The following is a 16593-nucleotide window of genomic DNA, read 5'->3' as shown; positions in this document are numbered from 1 at the left end:
AATTTCGTAGCTCCAAGTGCCCTAATCCCAAAACCTAACGTTTTCTATCGCGAAAGCTCCTCATTTTTCGTTCTTTTCTACACGAGGGAACAGTGGGCGCGATGATTCCACTACATCGACTACCGATTTTGAAAATGTCGTCGGAAGCTGACGAAAGATATCGACTCCGTGTTCTCGATGGATCCCTGCAATCTACCGGGACTCGACGATCGGAACGGCGGCGTTATGGGGAGTGGTAATGGGGAGAGGGGTGGTGTTCATAGTGGCGGCGATTGGGAAGGCTCGGATGCTGGCGGGAGTGATATTTTTCGGAGGCGCGGGAGTTTGGTGGAGGGGATGAGGGGCAGCTGAAGATTATACACCGTGGAGTTTTTTCGGAGGAAGGGAAAGGGAACCGGATGATGATTTGTTCGGCGGAGTTCAAGCTGAGGGAGAAGAAATGGGGTTCGGTAGATTAGTAGATGATGGAGTAGGGTTGGGGGCTGAAAAGAGCGAGGAGGAGAAACAACTCGAAGCAGAGGCGAAAGCTTTGACTGCTGCTCTCAAAGGTGGGTTCTTTGATTAGTTTTGTTTTGTAATTTCTCAATCTTTGGCTTGGTGGTCGATGGTGTTATGTCTATTAAATTGTGTTTAAAATTGAAATATATGTCATGATTTTATGTTATCCCGTTTACTTGGTTAATTTATTTTGTATTGGAGAAATTAAAATTGCTATACTGTGATTGAGATTCATGGTTTTTCTTAAAGGTGCCAATATGCTCATTTTCTTTCATTTTGTGTGAAATTGGCCATTACTTACTCACAATTTAAATTTCCCTGAAACTGATCTGATAATAAGTTGATGTAATTCACATTCTACTTTGGTAATTTGCTTGCTGATATGAAGTTTTTGAATTATCTAACTTTGAAGTTGGATTAGTGTGAATATTTATGTTAATCTTTCAGTTTGCAAAAGTTGGTTGCAGCTCTCTAAATCTCTATTGAGAAATGTATACTGCCATATCTATGTCTAGGCCATCATAACTTGTTCTAAATGTTCCATCTTTTTTAGATACTCCTATGACAGCTTAAAAAGTCTCCCATAGGGAAGCCTTTTTGGAAATACTGTTTACTAATTTTGCTGATTCTTGCAGGTTCTGATCGTGCATTTGGTGACCTTATAGCTGCATCTGGAATAACAGATGAGATGCTGGATAATTTAATTGCACTGAAGGACTTCGAAGGCATTCAAGGCTACCGTCTCTATCTGAAATAGAGGAGATGTGCTATGAGAAGAATACTAAGAAGTCCGGTAGAGCAGAAATAGAGCGCCAGAAACAAGAAGAAGCTGCCAAGGCTCGTGTCAGAAAAGTAGATGAGAAGGGAAGGTCTTATGGAACAGGAAGACGGAAATGCAGCATAGCACGTGTTTGGCTTCAGCCTGGTGAAGGGAAATTTTTGGTGAATGACAAAGAGTTTGATGTATACTTCCCTATGCTTGATCACCGTGCTGCTCTTCTTCGGCCTTTCTCTGAAACGAAAACATTGGGCATGTGGGATATCAATTGTACTGTTCAAGGAGGTGGCACTACAGGTGAGTATTAGCTTTCTACTAATCATCATTGTCTGGTTGATTGCTTGAACTTTTATTAGAGTATGGTAGATGAGTTAATAAGACATATATTCTCTGATTAAAGAATAATAGTACTAAAATCTTAACTACAAAGACCTGATGTTGTTTCTTTCTCTTTAATTCTCTTATAGAAGCAAATGTTATTTTCACCATGTTTTGATGACTTCAGCTGAGTGAGTTCCTAATGATGTACTTGTAGCTTATCAGTTGCTTGCTATCATCCTATTTGCTTTGACATGGCTGTAAAGAGGTTTATTTTTGTTTCACACCTGCATTGTGTGATTTGTTACCCCTTAAAATCTTTAGACCAGAGCTGTTAAAACTCATTTTTTAACTAAACTTTCAAGACTTAGTTGGCTGTTAAAAAGATTGGCATGACGTTCCTGCTACTATAAATTAAAAATGCAGTTGAGTTTGATAGAGTTCCATTGACCTTCAATTGCTATTTTGTAGTATATGTGAAAAAGCATTGTGTTTAGCCACCAGACATGACCAGCTAGATTTTTCTCCAGGAGACTCTTAATTTCCAATTTTTGTTGCCATGCTGTGGATTAACACTATGCACAAAGATTGCAGGTCAAGTTGGAGCAGTCCGATTGGGGATCAGTAGAGCATTACAAAACTGGGAGCCAGGACTACGCCCTCCTCTAAAACAAGGTCTAACTTCTGAGACCGGATTTTGTTTACAATGTTTGATCATTCGCATGCCCTGTGATTTTTGAAGCTACCTAGTTGCAAAAGTTTAGCCAAGAACTTGCTGTTCTTACATCTACCTTATACAACTTAACAGAGATTGTGATATATTTTGCCTCTAATCCTGTTTTACACTGTTTCTTCAGCTGGTTTTCTGACGAGAGACTCAAGAGTTGTGGAAAGGAAGAAACCTGGTAAAGCGAAAGCTAGGAAAAGCTTCCAATGGGTCAAACGTTAACCATTTTGTAGTCTTCATCTATGGCAGCAGTTATACCACAGCAGTTATAGCTTTTTTATCCATATAATACAAAACTAGTGAGGTTAGCCTCCTCTGTAATACAGTCGTTAGTCTCAACATTTGCTCCAGCGCTTGGCGATGTTTCAATGTTCATCACCTTCCCCATCTTTCCGCGATTATGTGATGATATTGTTGCAGCTCACTGCATTTGATTCTTTTTTTACGTTGTAATACGCAGGCAGAATATCTCTAAAGTATTGGTTGATGTGACCTCACTTTAGAAAAACTAGCATTGAGTTCGCGAATAAACTTAGATACTCTCCAGTGATGCTCCTGAAAAACTAGCATTGAGTTAGATATACCTCATTTGTTTGCTCCTAGCTAACATAAATATAAGCTTGAAGATTTACTAAATTAAAATTCTAAAGCTATTGAAGAAAAATGTATAGACTCCGCTCGTATCCGCGTATAGAAACAGAATAAAATCAAGAACAAAAAAAGGTTACCTCAAATTGTGAGGTTTGACATATTTCACAATGAGAAATGCCTTCTTTCTAAGACCGCATTTGGCCCCACGTTGTTTTATACTCCCTCCGTTCCTTACTAGTGGAGCATTTTGCCATTTTAGTATGTTTCATAGTAATAGAATTATTTCCCCCTTTATTAAAAGTCTAACACATTTCTTTTTACTTACTTTATTCTCTATTCATCTCTCTACTTTTTTTTATTTCCTTCTTTATTCTTCCTTACCTAACTCATCTAGCATAATTTTTCTTAAATCACGAGTCGAAGAGAAATGCCAGCTCTACTACTGCGGAACGGAGGGATTATGAATCTCCATTTCCATGCTTGTACTTCCAATCCCTCTCTCTATATATGGCTGGCTATAATCTCCCAAAACCAAACACCAACACATCTGCAACAAGTAAAGCTTACGTCTGATTCCTAACGAAAAGATGACGTTGCGCTACCAAGTGGAGGTCACCATCACCTCCGCCAAAGATCTCAAAAAGTCAACCCGTGCGACGACACTCTCAGGCCATCCACAACGCTGTCTCTATACCGTCTCTTAACTACTATTTGAGCACTATTTGAGGGCCCCACTGTCCTTTTTTCCTCCATCTCTTAACTAAGAGACGGAACCTGCAACGCTCCGTCTCTTAACCGTCTCTATACCGTCTCTTAATTACTATTCATTCAATTTAATTTATAATTTTTTTTAAAACCCAATTCAATTTAAACAAACACACTTTATTAAAATTAAAACAAAAAAAAACACACAAAATAAAAAAAAACACACAAAAAAAATTTAAAAAAACACAAAATAAAAAAAACACACAAAATAAAAAAAAACTAATCGGAAGGGCTAATCATCCTCCGGAGGCGGTCGAGGTTGAGGGGGAGTCGGAAGGCCAAGTTGTGCTGCCATATGCACAATTCCGTTCCACCAGGCCGCGAATTGGGAGTGGCGAGAAGCGGGAAGTGTCCGCCATTGTGGCGGTCATGGGTTTAGTTGCCCTCGCCGTCGCCGGACATCTTGAGTTGGTTTATGAAAATTTCAGCGAAAATTTGAGAGAAAATTTAGATGATAGGAAGAATAGATGTGTAGTTGTGTGTAAATGAGGATGGGTTTAGGAGTATTTATAGAGTAAAAAATTTAATAAAAAACAAAAAAAATATAAAAAAAAAAAAAAACGGTAATAATACCGTTACAAAAAATTTTTTTTATTTAAATTCGAATTTTTTTTTAAAAAAATATTTATTGCGTCAGCACGTGACGACGCCCACTCGCGGGCCGGCGAGTGGGCGTCACGCACGACGCCGGGCTGCGCCACGTCGCCTAGGCGCGTGGCGAGACAGCTCGTCTCGGGGCTCGCCGAGGCGAGACGCGCGACGAAACGGGACGAGATGGAGGCTGCAACGCGTCTCGCCGGGGTCTCGTCTCGCTGAGACGAGACGCGAGACGCCGGCGAGACCCGTTGTGGATGGTCTCAACCCCTACGTCGCTAAGTTCTCCTCCGACGGTGGTACCTCCCCCTTCTGGGACCACCGCCTCCTCCTCCCCTTTGATACCCCCATCCATGAATCCACGCTCCACATTGACATCGTCCATGCCCACGCTGCTGACAACACAAACCGCTCATCGGTTCGTGCGCCTCTCCCTCAGTGACGTTGTTGATGTCGACCTTGGTGCAAATTGTTGGGGTACAAACCCATCCCACATCGGATGAGTAGGGGAAGTTGGAAGGTGTATATAATTCCTGTCCAACCCCAATTAGTTTGAGGCCTTTTGGGAGTGACCCAAAAACAAATCCATGCGGGCTTGACCCAAAGCGGACAATATCAAACTAATGTTGCAATCGACGATCCTAACACAAATTGCCGCGCCACCTTCGCGCTCAACCTCAAAGCGCCCCTCTGGCCGTCCCCAGGGGAAGGTTGACGTCTCCGTCAGTCTGCGCGAGTTGGGCTATCATGCGCTGGACCCCTACTATGCTCCTCCATGTGGGGTGGCGCCACCCAGGGATAGTTACCCGTATGTGGATCCCCCATCTGGGTACCCGGCTTACGGAGGAGCTACTCCGAGCTACGGGCAGAGCAGCTACTACGGGGAGGAGGAGAAAGTAGTAAGTTTGGGGGGATGGGCAAGGGATTGGCTGTGGGTGTGGTTGCATTGGAGGAGCATATTACTGATGACGTGGCGTATGATGTTGGTTACGATGATTAGGATTACTAGTCGCGTTTACTCCTTTTCTGTTTTTGTTAAACAAGAAACATTTTCTTTTGTTTTCCTAATTTGATGTATATTGGATGGTTTGTGCACAATCAACCAATAAGGAAGAAGAATTTATGGAATAATCGATAAATTTGTTCAAAGTATTATGCCGTTATGCTCAAGGATATTCTTCATCAAGTTAATTTGTCAATAATAAAAATAAATTCTTAATCAAGGAGGTTTGGCCCATGCCCCCACCCCAAAAAAAGAGGGAAAAATCATGTAGACAAAATATAAATATCCCCGTATAAATTAATCAAGGTCTGATAACATAGTTGCTATTTAATTGGGGGTTTTAATATATTAGACCTTATCACTTGACTGAAGGCATGTGGCATGATCTAAATTTTTTATTGAACTAAACGAGCATTATTCAAAAAGTCTAGTAACTTAAAATATGTCAGACTTCAGCATCTATTGAACTCTCCTAAATTTCATAGGCGTTCACTACGTGAAGTATTAGGTTTCATGGAATAGACGTACAAGTTAATTAGTCTCTCGTAGTACGTTGTTCGATTAGATGAATTTGGTCTGATACCTAGTCTTTGGATGACGTCTCTTATGATTAATCTGTCTTATGAGTCTTGACCTTTCGTGTGATGTTAATTCCAGATAATTTAAGGACATCTTAATCTCAAGAATCTTGTAACCAAACCAAGGTATTGATCAAACAAATAATAGAATTATGAAGTATATGTAGTACTCCCTCAGTTCTCTCATAGTTGATGCGAAACTTTTCGGCACATAGTTTAAGAAATGAATGTTGAGTGTGTTAAATAAATAGATAAAAAAAGTAAGAAAGAGAAAAAGGTAGAGAGAATAGAGTAAAAAGTGAATACAGTAGAGAGAATAAAGTAAGAGAGAGTAGTGTAAGAGAGAGATTAAAGTAACTATATATGAAAATGACTTAACTATAAGGGAACTTTCCGAAATAGAAAAATGACTCGACTATCAGAGAACGGATGGAGTACTATCATCATATAATAGTAGAATTTTATAGAGTTGTGTAGAACAAAATTTAGGAACGCAATCTTTTTCCCCACATCTTTCCAAGTTTTCCTTCTAAGATACATTGAAGCAAATATTTTCTCATGCTTAACTTACAACCAATTAATTCAATACTTATAAGAAAAGTTATCCACACAATTATAAAAGGTGAAAAGTATCATTAGTCCTCTTCGATCGGTCCATGAAATCATAAATTAATCCTCTCTACCACCAAGGTATATACATTTGACGCAATTATACTCCATATATCAGTTAATTCATTCATTCAGAAGTAAATGCATGTATCAAATACTTTCTTGTTTCTCATATCTTTTTCCTCAATCAAAAGTTGGAAAAAACTAGGATACACATTCATCATAAGAGCTGATAGAGGTGGATGAAGATCAAACTTCATTCCAAAATCAAGACCTTGTTCTCATCCAATTGTAAGTTCGTTTTTTTTATACTATATAATTTCTCAATCATTTCACCTAAATACTACTACTACTACTACTTATCTCCAATTAGATTGGTCTTGTTGAGGTATGTACATGCATCGAAAATATGAATATCTAAATACTTAATGAATCACTCCTCATATGATAGCTAGGGTTTGGTTATATCTGACCTATTTTATCCATGCATGGGAAGCGACCGAACCAAATGAGTCGAACCCAGAAATTTTGGACATACGCAAAGAATACGCTAAAGCTTTTCGGACGGAATCTTACACTGATTTTTGGACACACGTTCTTGCCTTAAACCGACGGCAGCTCACCCCTCACAGAAGTCTGGGCTCCAAAACAGCAGCTCGGCTGCCTTCGTACCGGCTGTTCGCGGAGAATCTCTTGGATCCGGATCAGCCCACTGTAAAACGGATCCTGAGCACGACCCGCATCCACCCAAAGATTTCACCTCTCTTGACCGACTACTTCGGCAATACCTCTTGTGCTTCTCATCTTTGCGGGCTTCTCCTCAAAGATATTAACCACATAAGGAAGAAATTCAAATCCTTGGAAGACCCATCGAAAATAAACCATTTACCCGTAGTGGTGACCCGGGTGACCTTATTCTCAAGATCCAACCCCTTCTCCTTGCTAGGCGCATCGATGAGCCGTCTCCGAGCCGTGCAAGCCGGTTGCTCCGACCTGCTCAGACAGCTCGAGTCACGTCGTGACAAGGCGCTGTTGAAGCTCCGACGCCTCGAGAAGGTGAAGCTCGGGTCAGCTCTTCTCCTGGTGGCCGTCACGGTTTCGCTGGTGGTGGTCGTGGCGGCTCATGCTTTCGTGATGCTGGTGGCCGCGCCAACCGTGATGGTGGAGCTGGCTTCGATGGAGGAGCTGGCTAGGTGGTCGGCTCAGCTGGACACGGCGGCTAAGGGGACTTACATACTGATCAGGGACTTGGACACGATAGGCCGGCTGGTGGCCCGGCTTAACAACGAGCTGGAGCGGGTGGATGGGTTGGTGCAACTGTGGGTGCAGAGAAGGGATGATGGGCTGCAAGGTAGTGAGGAAGTGGCTTGCCAGCTGAAGAAGAATAACCAGAGCTTCATGGAGCAGTTGGATGAGTTGGAAGAACATTTGTACTTGTGTTTCATGACCATAAATAGAGCCAGAAACCTTGTTCTCAAACAAATTCTGCATTCTGCCACTCTCAATTCATCACATAACTAGCCTATCAATTCATCCAATCGATATCTCACAATATTTATTCATATAACTATCATTATTTACATTACATATATATATAGTAGTAGGAGTATGTGTCAAGACAATTGCAAACATAACAATATGGAGTATCTTATTACCGCATGTTCGGTTTATAGTATTACTATCAGGTCAAGATTAGCTTGGGTTATTTGGTTAATTGCCAAGGATGGAGGGAGTATATTTCTACACATGGAGGGGGTGGATATGCTTTTTCGGCTCGTCTCTATGGTGTGAAATGCGGAGGCCGCACCACCCTCTTCGGCCTCACTGCCGCATTTGCCCCTCCTCCGCTCTATCTGGTTCTTAATCTTTCTCTCTTTTTTGGCCACCTATGATATTTTACCATGTCAATTTATTTTACATTCAATATTACCCCATATCATTATATCCTTTAATTTTTCTTTTACAGATTAAGCAAAAATGAAGTGCATAAATCGTAATTTAATCTTCCATCTCATCTCAAACTGTATAAATATTATTAGTATATTTATAAAATTAAAGATAAAATTGGACAGAAATAGATTAATGGATCACTACTATTTAATTTTCCTCCAATGAAAAACTATATCAATTAATTTATAAAAGATTATAACAGAACTGCATTAATAGTATTATCGTTTGAATTAGCTGGCGTAAATTATTACCAATACATTGATTCAAGTTGGTGAAATTATAAGATATGAATCATATAATTGCCAGCATTAATATTGACAGATGAAACGAGAAATGGAAGAAGCATTTATGGTTCAGTATTGCATATAATTCCGAACGGTTAATTATATTAGCCGCCGATTCAGGTTTGGAAATTGGGCAGAGCCTTCTCATACGTTATAGTACTCCGTATTAGTTTTAAACGTAAGTAGGTCCCATATTTTCACATTTATTCTTTGATAGGTTAGAAAAATCAATAAAAAAATAGTTTAATTGGATAAATAACTCATCTATCTATATGATAAAAAAAATATAAAATTATGCATTATTATCATGTTTTATCTATTCATCTTCTCTACCAAACTGTGTGCTATAAATTTTAGAGTTAATAAATGGGGAGTAGACAAATCTTCACCAACTTCCGACGTGACAAATAAATTTTATAGTGTGTGAATAAGTTTAGGTATCAAAATGTATAGTACTACCTTTTTAAGTGTTGAGATATTCTTATGAATACATTTTATAAACATTAGGATTTAGGACAATACTATCTTACTATATAGTAGTACTACTTCGTATAATAAACACCATTTCACATCTAATAATTAATCAAGGATGTGTGGGTGAAAATAGATTATTGTGGGACTCAACTCCCACCAAAATGTAGTAATAAATGTCTTACAACTATACCCATGAAAACTATTAAATGCAATCCCAACTACACCAAACTATACTACTACTATAAATATGTGCACATCCGCAATAATCCATTTAACAAGCCAAAAAAAACCAAATTTTAAGGTTTATTTGTAAAGATTTTTCTTGGACATGGCTCTGGTGAACTTGCAAATGGTGAGAAGAAAGTGGGAAGTATCAAAACCGTCAACACAACATATGTTAAGCCCAAAAATTAATTGGAAGGAAAGAGTGTCAATTGGTCACGTTCGATCTTCCCTACCTCGCCTTCTACTACAACCAGAAGCTTCTCCTCTACAAAGGCGGCGACGATGGCGGCGCCGCCGTGGAGAAACTGAAAGATGGGCTGGCTGTTGTGTTAGAGGAGTTCCATCAGCTGGCTGGGAAGCTCGAGAAGGATGAGGATGGGGTGTACAAGGTGGTGTATGACGATGATATGTAGGGTGTCGAGGTTGCCGAGGCCATGGACGTGGCGGAGCTCACGGCGGAGGAGGGCTTCTCCAGATTCAAGGAACTGTTGCCGTACAATGGAGTATTGAATTTGGAGGGGCTGCAGCGCCCCCTACTGGCGGTGCAGTTGACACTCATTTCATTTATTACATTTCTATCCTCAAAGTATTACATGAATTAAATTCCTTAAGCAGTGAGTTAGTGTGACTCCTCTTAATCATAATGAATGTTATGATTGAATTTACTTTCATTTTAGATCTAGGGTAGATATTGAAAGAACTACTGTTAATTGAAAAAATACCATAAGTTTAACATTTGCAATTTTATCATATCTTTTTGTTTTCAAATAGGTACATCGATTTGAAAGTGGGACATAAATTCCACTTACTTCGCCTACCCAACTTATGTTAAAATTGCAATTATTAAATACATAAAGTGTTAATGTCATGTGATGTGAATTGTTTTTGTAATTTTATCATACCTATTTTGGTTTTATAATTCGGCTGTTGTATATTTCATAAAGTGTTAATGTAATATGAAATGTTTGGTGTAATATTTAATGCTGTAGTTGAAAATAGTAGTAGTATAAAAATCTAGAGACTGAGATTCACACAAAACAATTTCACTATTAAATGATCCACCATCTTGTTATCTCCTTTTATAAATTGTGAATAGGACTACATTCATCTACAAACAATATCTCATTTTTGTTATTTTAAGATTTAGATAAATGAAAGTCTCATTTGTTTTATTTTTCTATTTTAAGTAAATAAACTTCAAATTCTATTAAATTATTATACTTATATATTTTATTATAAAATTAATATATAAAAGGCATAATTTCTTCTATATTTTAAAACTCTTTTTAAATTGTGAAAGGATGAAGTAATTATTAGTAGCAACTAGCAAAGTTAATTTAATTTAGTTTGATAGATCACGAAGCTAAAGGATGGGCTGGCAATGGGCCTGGCCTTCAATCACGCGATAATCGACGGAACCTCTACGTGCCACTTCATGAGCTCATGGGCCGCCATTTGCAATAGGGCCAGCTCGGTTTCGGCGCCACCTTTCCTAGAGCGCACCAAGGCGCGAAACACCCGAGTAAAACTTGATCTCTCCCAACCCTCGGACGCACCAGAGCACGCCAACTCAGCATCCAACGGCCTCGCTCTCCGCGGCAAGGTGTTCAAGTTCTCCGCCTCTGCAATCGAGCGGATCAAGACCAAAGCCAACGCCAACGCCAACGCCACCGCGGGGCCATTTTCCACGTTCCAATCTCTCTCCGCACGTGTGGCAGGCTGTGACCCCCGCGCGCGAGCTAGGACCCACCGACTACACGGTGTTTTCGGACTGCCGGAAGCGGGTCGACCCGCCCATGCCGGAGAGCTACTTCGGGAACCTGATCCAGGCAATCTTCACGGTGAGCGGGGCGGGTCTGATCCTGTCGAGCCCAACAGAGTTCGGGGCGGGGCTGATCCGGGAGGCGATCCAGTCGCACAACGCAGAGGCGATCGAAAAGAGGAACGAGGAGTGGGAGAGCAAGCCGGTGATATTCGGGTACAAGGACGCTGGGGTGAATTGCGTGGCGGTGGGGAGCTCGCCGCGATTTCAGGTGTATGGGGTGGATTTCGGGTGGGGCAGCCCGGAGAGTGTTCGGAGCGGGTTGAACAACCGCTTTGATGGAATGGTGTGGAGATCAGTTTGGAAGCTAAGACCATGGATAAACTTGCCAAGGATAACGACTTCTTGTTCGAGAGTAGTTTATAATTATAGGCTTGTCTCTCCTTCTCCTTTGCCTCTATATATTACTCCTATCTATCCGACTTTTATTTTATTTTATTTTATTCAATAACCAGATTTATCTCAATTTTATATTTCTGTTTATTTTGGTAAATCTCATGTGTTATGTGACTTTTTCACAATTCATGGTGATTTTGGGCGAAAATAGCCTCCAAAGCAATTTTATAGCTGGAGGGCAATTTTGTTCATGCATAAAATGGGATACCTGGATACTAGAATTTTTTATCATAGTTTGTGCACAGTATTTAATGAAAGATAATAGGACGGAGGAAGAAATTTTTTTATCATAGTTTATGCACAGTATTTAATGAAAGATGGGCTTTAGGCACATTGTATGGGCTTTTAGACCCAATTTATTCTTTCATATTCTTTTTCAATAAAATAAATAACTGGACTCCACTAAAATAAATAATAGGGCTAATTGAGAAATTCAAAGGGTGACTTCTTTTCAGAATTATAAGGTTTCTCTGTACCAATTCACTGAAAACGCATCAGAAACCTATATTTTCTCACTAACATGATCCAAAAGTAACCAAACAGATAATTATTCTCTACAAAATATAACACAAAGTTCTAGACTAAGTTGTAGATTTGTCTATGAGGTTATTGGTGAAGTTCCATAGCTTTCTGGCCAGATCTTGATCTTTAGCTTGCAAGCTTGTCTCAGCCAAGTTACAGTCAGCATAGTATTTCCCAGTCATGCCTTTAACATCTGGATGCAATGCGACGTAGCATGTTGTTGCTGCTCCCTGCAATTCATTCAAGACGAACATGCCAAATGTCGATAATTGGAGGCTTTCTTGCACAGGTCACCACTGTCCAAATTTGTATGGTGCTAAAATTCATAACCAGATTGAAAACTGCGGATTTTATCAGAAGACAGTGACACATTTGGACCACCAATGCATACACTACCATGCTCAAAGTGGGGTTTTGAAGTAAACAGCACTATTTCATTATGTTTTACAGCCATCTCAAGAGCCTAAACTTACTTCAAAAGAAAGATAAACATGACTGTTCTTGCTAATGAGGTAAAATACCTGGTGAACATCTTTCATCACGTGCTTACCAAGAGCTGCAACAAGACCTGAACTAACCAAAAGAGAAAAGAATTGGATCGGATACTTAACAGTTATATAAGATGAATTAACTGGACAAGAAGATATTACCATTTAAAAAGCTGTAGTGACGGAAAAGATTTGTGGCAATTGCTCCGGGATGAAGGGAGTTAGCTGTTATTTGCACATTTTCTTCCTTCAAAAAAAGAATGAGACATGAATGAGAGTTGCTATGTTAGGCACATTTGGAAAAATAAAACTTGTGGATGCAAAAATGGGATAAACAAATCTCCTGAATGAATGTATTGCATGTTAATTATTAAAATCATCTTCAGTCACCAACGTAATTGAGTCAAACATATTTGTAGCTTCTACGCTTTAAAAGACACAGTCAAGCATGTTAAGAATATAACTAAATAAGGCACCTATCCACATGTGTCATGGCATGCCCACTAGAAAGGTTGAGATTTTATGATCAGGTAGCTACAAGGAATGCCTTCTAATATCTCGAGAAAAAATATCTTGCGAGCTTCTTCATCCACTGTTGTGAGGATGGAAATAGCCATTTATTTTATATGAAGATCAGCTGACAAAAAACTTTTCATCAACCAATACCTTCAAACGCCTAGCAAGTTCATTAGCATGCAGCACGTTAGCAAGCTTTGATTGTCCATAAGCAGATAGGCTGTTTGTACCTGTACATCACCACATGCATCATTTCTTGAGACTGGAAATAATAACACTGGTAAATCTAAGGGTTCTTTGAACATGTTCATAGATATATGTTGGTACTTCTTGGATTTCCCATTTTTATCAGTCTATGAACTGAGAGGAAACTTTTTCTCAAAAAATATCGGAACTCCCAACCTGCTGCAGAGATAAAGGAAAAAACTCTTTCCCAAAACTTCTAGGCTATATCAAGACTTAATTTTCTTTATCAAATATCAACCTTTTTAGGATATACCGATATGAATTAAATGCATTACAAATGGGAAGCCTCAATTTACAGAAGTGCACAAACCTCTCATAGTCTCATTCATTATATTTATGGCCAATGCATCTTGAATGCAGTATAATACTTATCACACCAAGAAAAACAGACTTGCAATAGATATATAAAATAGATTTCTGCTGTTTAAGAGCATACCCTGATTCATCATTAATTTTATCAAAACGGATTCCTTCATTGTATGGAAATTTGTGCCTTCGGGAAGAGACATTTATGATCCTTCCTTCATGCTTACACTTATCAGCAGTTTTCTTCATGGTTTCCAGCAACAAATTTGTCAAGAGGAAATGTCCTGCAAAAAGACATAACTTGAGTGCTGTCATCTAATACAAATACTTTAATAGGAATGTAACTCTTAATAACTTATAATTCTTTGTCAATCAGCAATCATCAACCTGTATCCTATTGAAATCAAAATTTTAACTAATTTCAGTCCATGATATACGTTGAGTGCTGAAAGTTCTTGCCTACATGGTTTGTTGCAAACTGCAGCTCTATGTTTTCTTCTGAAAGCATGAAAGGTGTTGCCATAATGCCAGCATTGTTTCTAGCAAAAAGAAAAACAAGGAGACACCTTAAACGTAAAAGGTAATTATAAATCGTTTGAACCATTACCCAAAAGAATGAGCCAAGGACTTAGTAAATAATGCCCAGAAAAGAGAGATATTCAGTATGTTTAGTAAATACAGGTGAAGTTTGTCTTGTGTTGCCATCGTGGTCTTATCTAGTGAGCATTATTAGTAGTTAAAGTAAAGTTGCTTGAACCTTATTAAGCTCATTAGACTTTGGAACCTAACATGGTCCAAAAATTCTTGGAAAACAAAAGTTAAACATATTAGGCGAAGGAACCTTAGATGGTATTAGCACACATATAATAGTTACTACTAAGATATATCTATGAGATCAAAGAGAATATAAACGCAAATTGCGTTACAAAATCCAAGCTATCAATATATATATGTGAGTAATGATACTAACACTAGCACATTTAAGGAAGGCCCAAAGAATTGAAATTTGACGCAAAATTCCTGATTGATGTCATAGAACTGAGGTCCAACTCCATTGCATCAAGTTTTGCATATGGAACTTGTTTGATGATTGCTTCCTTAGATCGATGACCCGCACCGACATTTCTAACTCCCATAATGACATGTACACCGCGCAAGGCAAGTACCCTCGCAGTTTCAGCCCCAATACCACTTGAAGCTCCTGTAAACAGAGAGAGGCAAGGCTAGGTCATGAACTGACTTCGCACAAGATATGATAATACACAACAAATTACAATTGATGCTCTGATTTCCTTATCTGTGATATAAATAGATCTTATAAACTGATCAAAAATAGCTTCAATCCACCGATGTCATCTAATCTGCTTACCCGTGATTCGAAACTCCAACAATCAAATTAGAACTTTGCATATTAAAAAGGGAACAAGGAAAAATATTCTCTTTCCTAGGAAGAAAGCAGAAATTGAAATAAATTCACTGGTATCTTTGCAAAGGGAATTGAATATTTAAGTTTCAGCAGATTAAATTAGATCGAATATATAATACTATCAAGTAACAAATTATAATGAGATAGACGCATAATAGTAGAAATACAGAGGTAAAAATGAGTAACCTGTAACAATGGCGGAGAGACCGGAGCCATCAATTCCTTGGGTTACTTGCTCCGCCGTGGAGGTGGCATAAAAGCCAAAGGGCCCTTTATTGCTGAAGAACCACATTTTCTTTCTCACGGCATAACACTGATAGATTGCAAAACCGGATATTAAGACCATCTCCAATTAGAGCATCTCCTATCAAATAGCCCTCAAATAGCCTTCACACTGCCACATCATCAGCACTACAATTCTCCTGCCACATCAGCTTGCCACATCAACTGGACATCAAATAGCTCTCACATAGCCTTCATACTACCTATCCACATCACTAATAACAATTATATAATTTAATTTGCACTCGTATCAACATACGAAATTTAATTTACGAGACAAATACGGAAAATTCGAATAATAATATTAAAATTTAAAAAGTACATTAATTTTTTAAAAAAAAGTACAATAATTAAAAAAATTACATTTAAAAAATTACATAAATTTGCATAAAAACTAACGCCTTGCAATCCTCCGCGCCACAACTCTTCAACTAAATCCTTTTGCAGTCGAATATGAGCCTCCGTCTGACGCATGTCGGCATGTGCTTGGAGGGCTTCTTCATCGTGCGGTACCCCACCTCGTACGTTGGCGGTGGTGACGCCGTGGCTTGGACCTGCTTCATTATCGTCGGTGGCCCAATCAGTCAGTTGTACACCTTCATCTTCGACGATCATGTTGTGCATGATAATACAGGCGTACATTATATCAGCAATGCAGTCGACATGCCACAAACGCGTTGGTCCCTTAACTGCAGCCCATCGAGCTTGAAGCACACCAAATGCGCGCTCCACGTCCTTTCGCGCCGACTCCTGCCGCGTCGCAAAGTAGGCCTTCTTCGGATCTGATGCGCACCGGATCGTCTTCACAAAGACGGGCCACCTAGGGTATATCCATCCGCCAAGTAGTAGCATATCATGCTGGTTGCCGTTGGAGAAAAACTGATGGCCGGACCGACGCCCTGGCACTGCTCGTTGAAAAGGGGCGACGAGTTGAGGACGTTTAGGTCGTTGTTCGAACCGGCTATCCCAAAATACGCATGCCAAATCCACAACCGGTAATCAGCCACGACCTCGAGGATCATCGTGGGATTTTTTCCCTTGTAGCCGGTCGTGTAAAACCCCTTCCAGGCAGCGGACAGTTCTTCCATTCCCAATGCATACAATCTATGCTGCCTAGCATTCCGGGAACCCGTGCTGATCCCCGTGCATCCGCAGCAGATTCCGGCAATCTTCGGGGGTAGGCTTTCGGAGATAT

The 16593-nt window shown here is 39.5% G+C and overlaps 1 protein-coding gene and 2 pseudogenes across 1 annotated transcript; 2 read left to right on the top strand and 1 right to left on the bottom strand.

Annotated features, from left to right (window-relative positions):
- The first annotated feature begins 395 nt into the window (after positions 1 to 395).
- On the top strand, positions 396 to 2832 carry LOC121780860 (annotated as a pseudogene).
- Positions 2833 to 6515: 3683 nt separating this feature from the next.
- LOC121781460 (UPF0496 protein At3g49070-like) lies at positions 6516 to 7999 on the top strand. Its single transcript, XM_042179198.1, has 3 exons — positions 6516 to 6542; positions 6656 to 6752; positions 6958 to 7999. The coding sequence occupies exons 2-3, from the start codon at positions 6704 to 6706 to the stop codon at positions 7980 to 7982; spliced, it is 1074 nt and encodes a 357-aa protein (XP_042035132.1). The 5' UTR covers positions 6516 to 6542; positions 6656 to 6703; the 3' UTR covers positions 7983 to 7999.
- Positions 8000 to 12036: 4037 nt separating this feature from the next.
- LOC121780902 lies at positions 12037 to 15451 on the bottom strand (annotated as a pseudogene).
- Between the last annotated feature and the right edge of the window lie 1142 nt (positions 15452 to 16593).

Source organism: Salvia splendens, chromosome 20 (genome assembly GCF_004379255.2).
Source record: "Salvia splendens isolate huo1 chromosome 20, SspV2, whole genome shotgun sequence".
Lineage (NCBI taxonomy): Eukaryota > Viridiplantae > Streptophyta > Magnoliopsida > Lamiales > Lamiaceae > Salvia > Salvia splendens.
The sequence above is the reverse complement of the archived record's forward strand: the minus strand, read 5'-3'. Positions and strand labels throughout refer to the sequence as shown.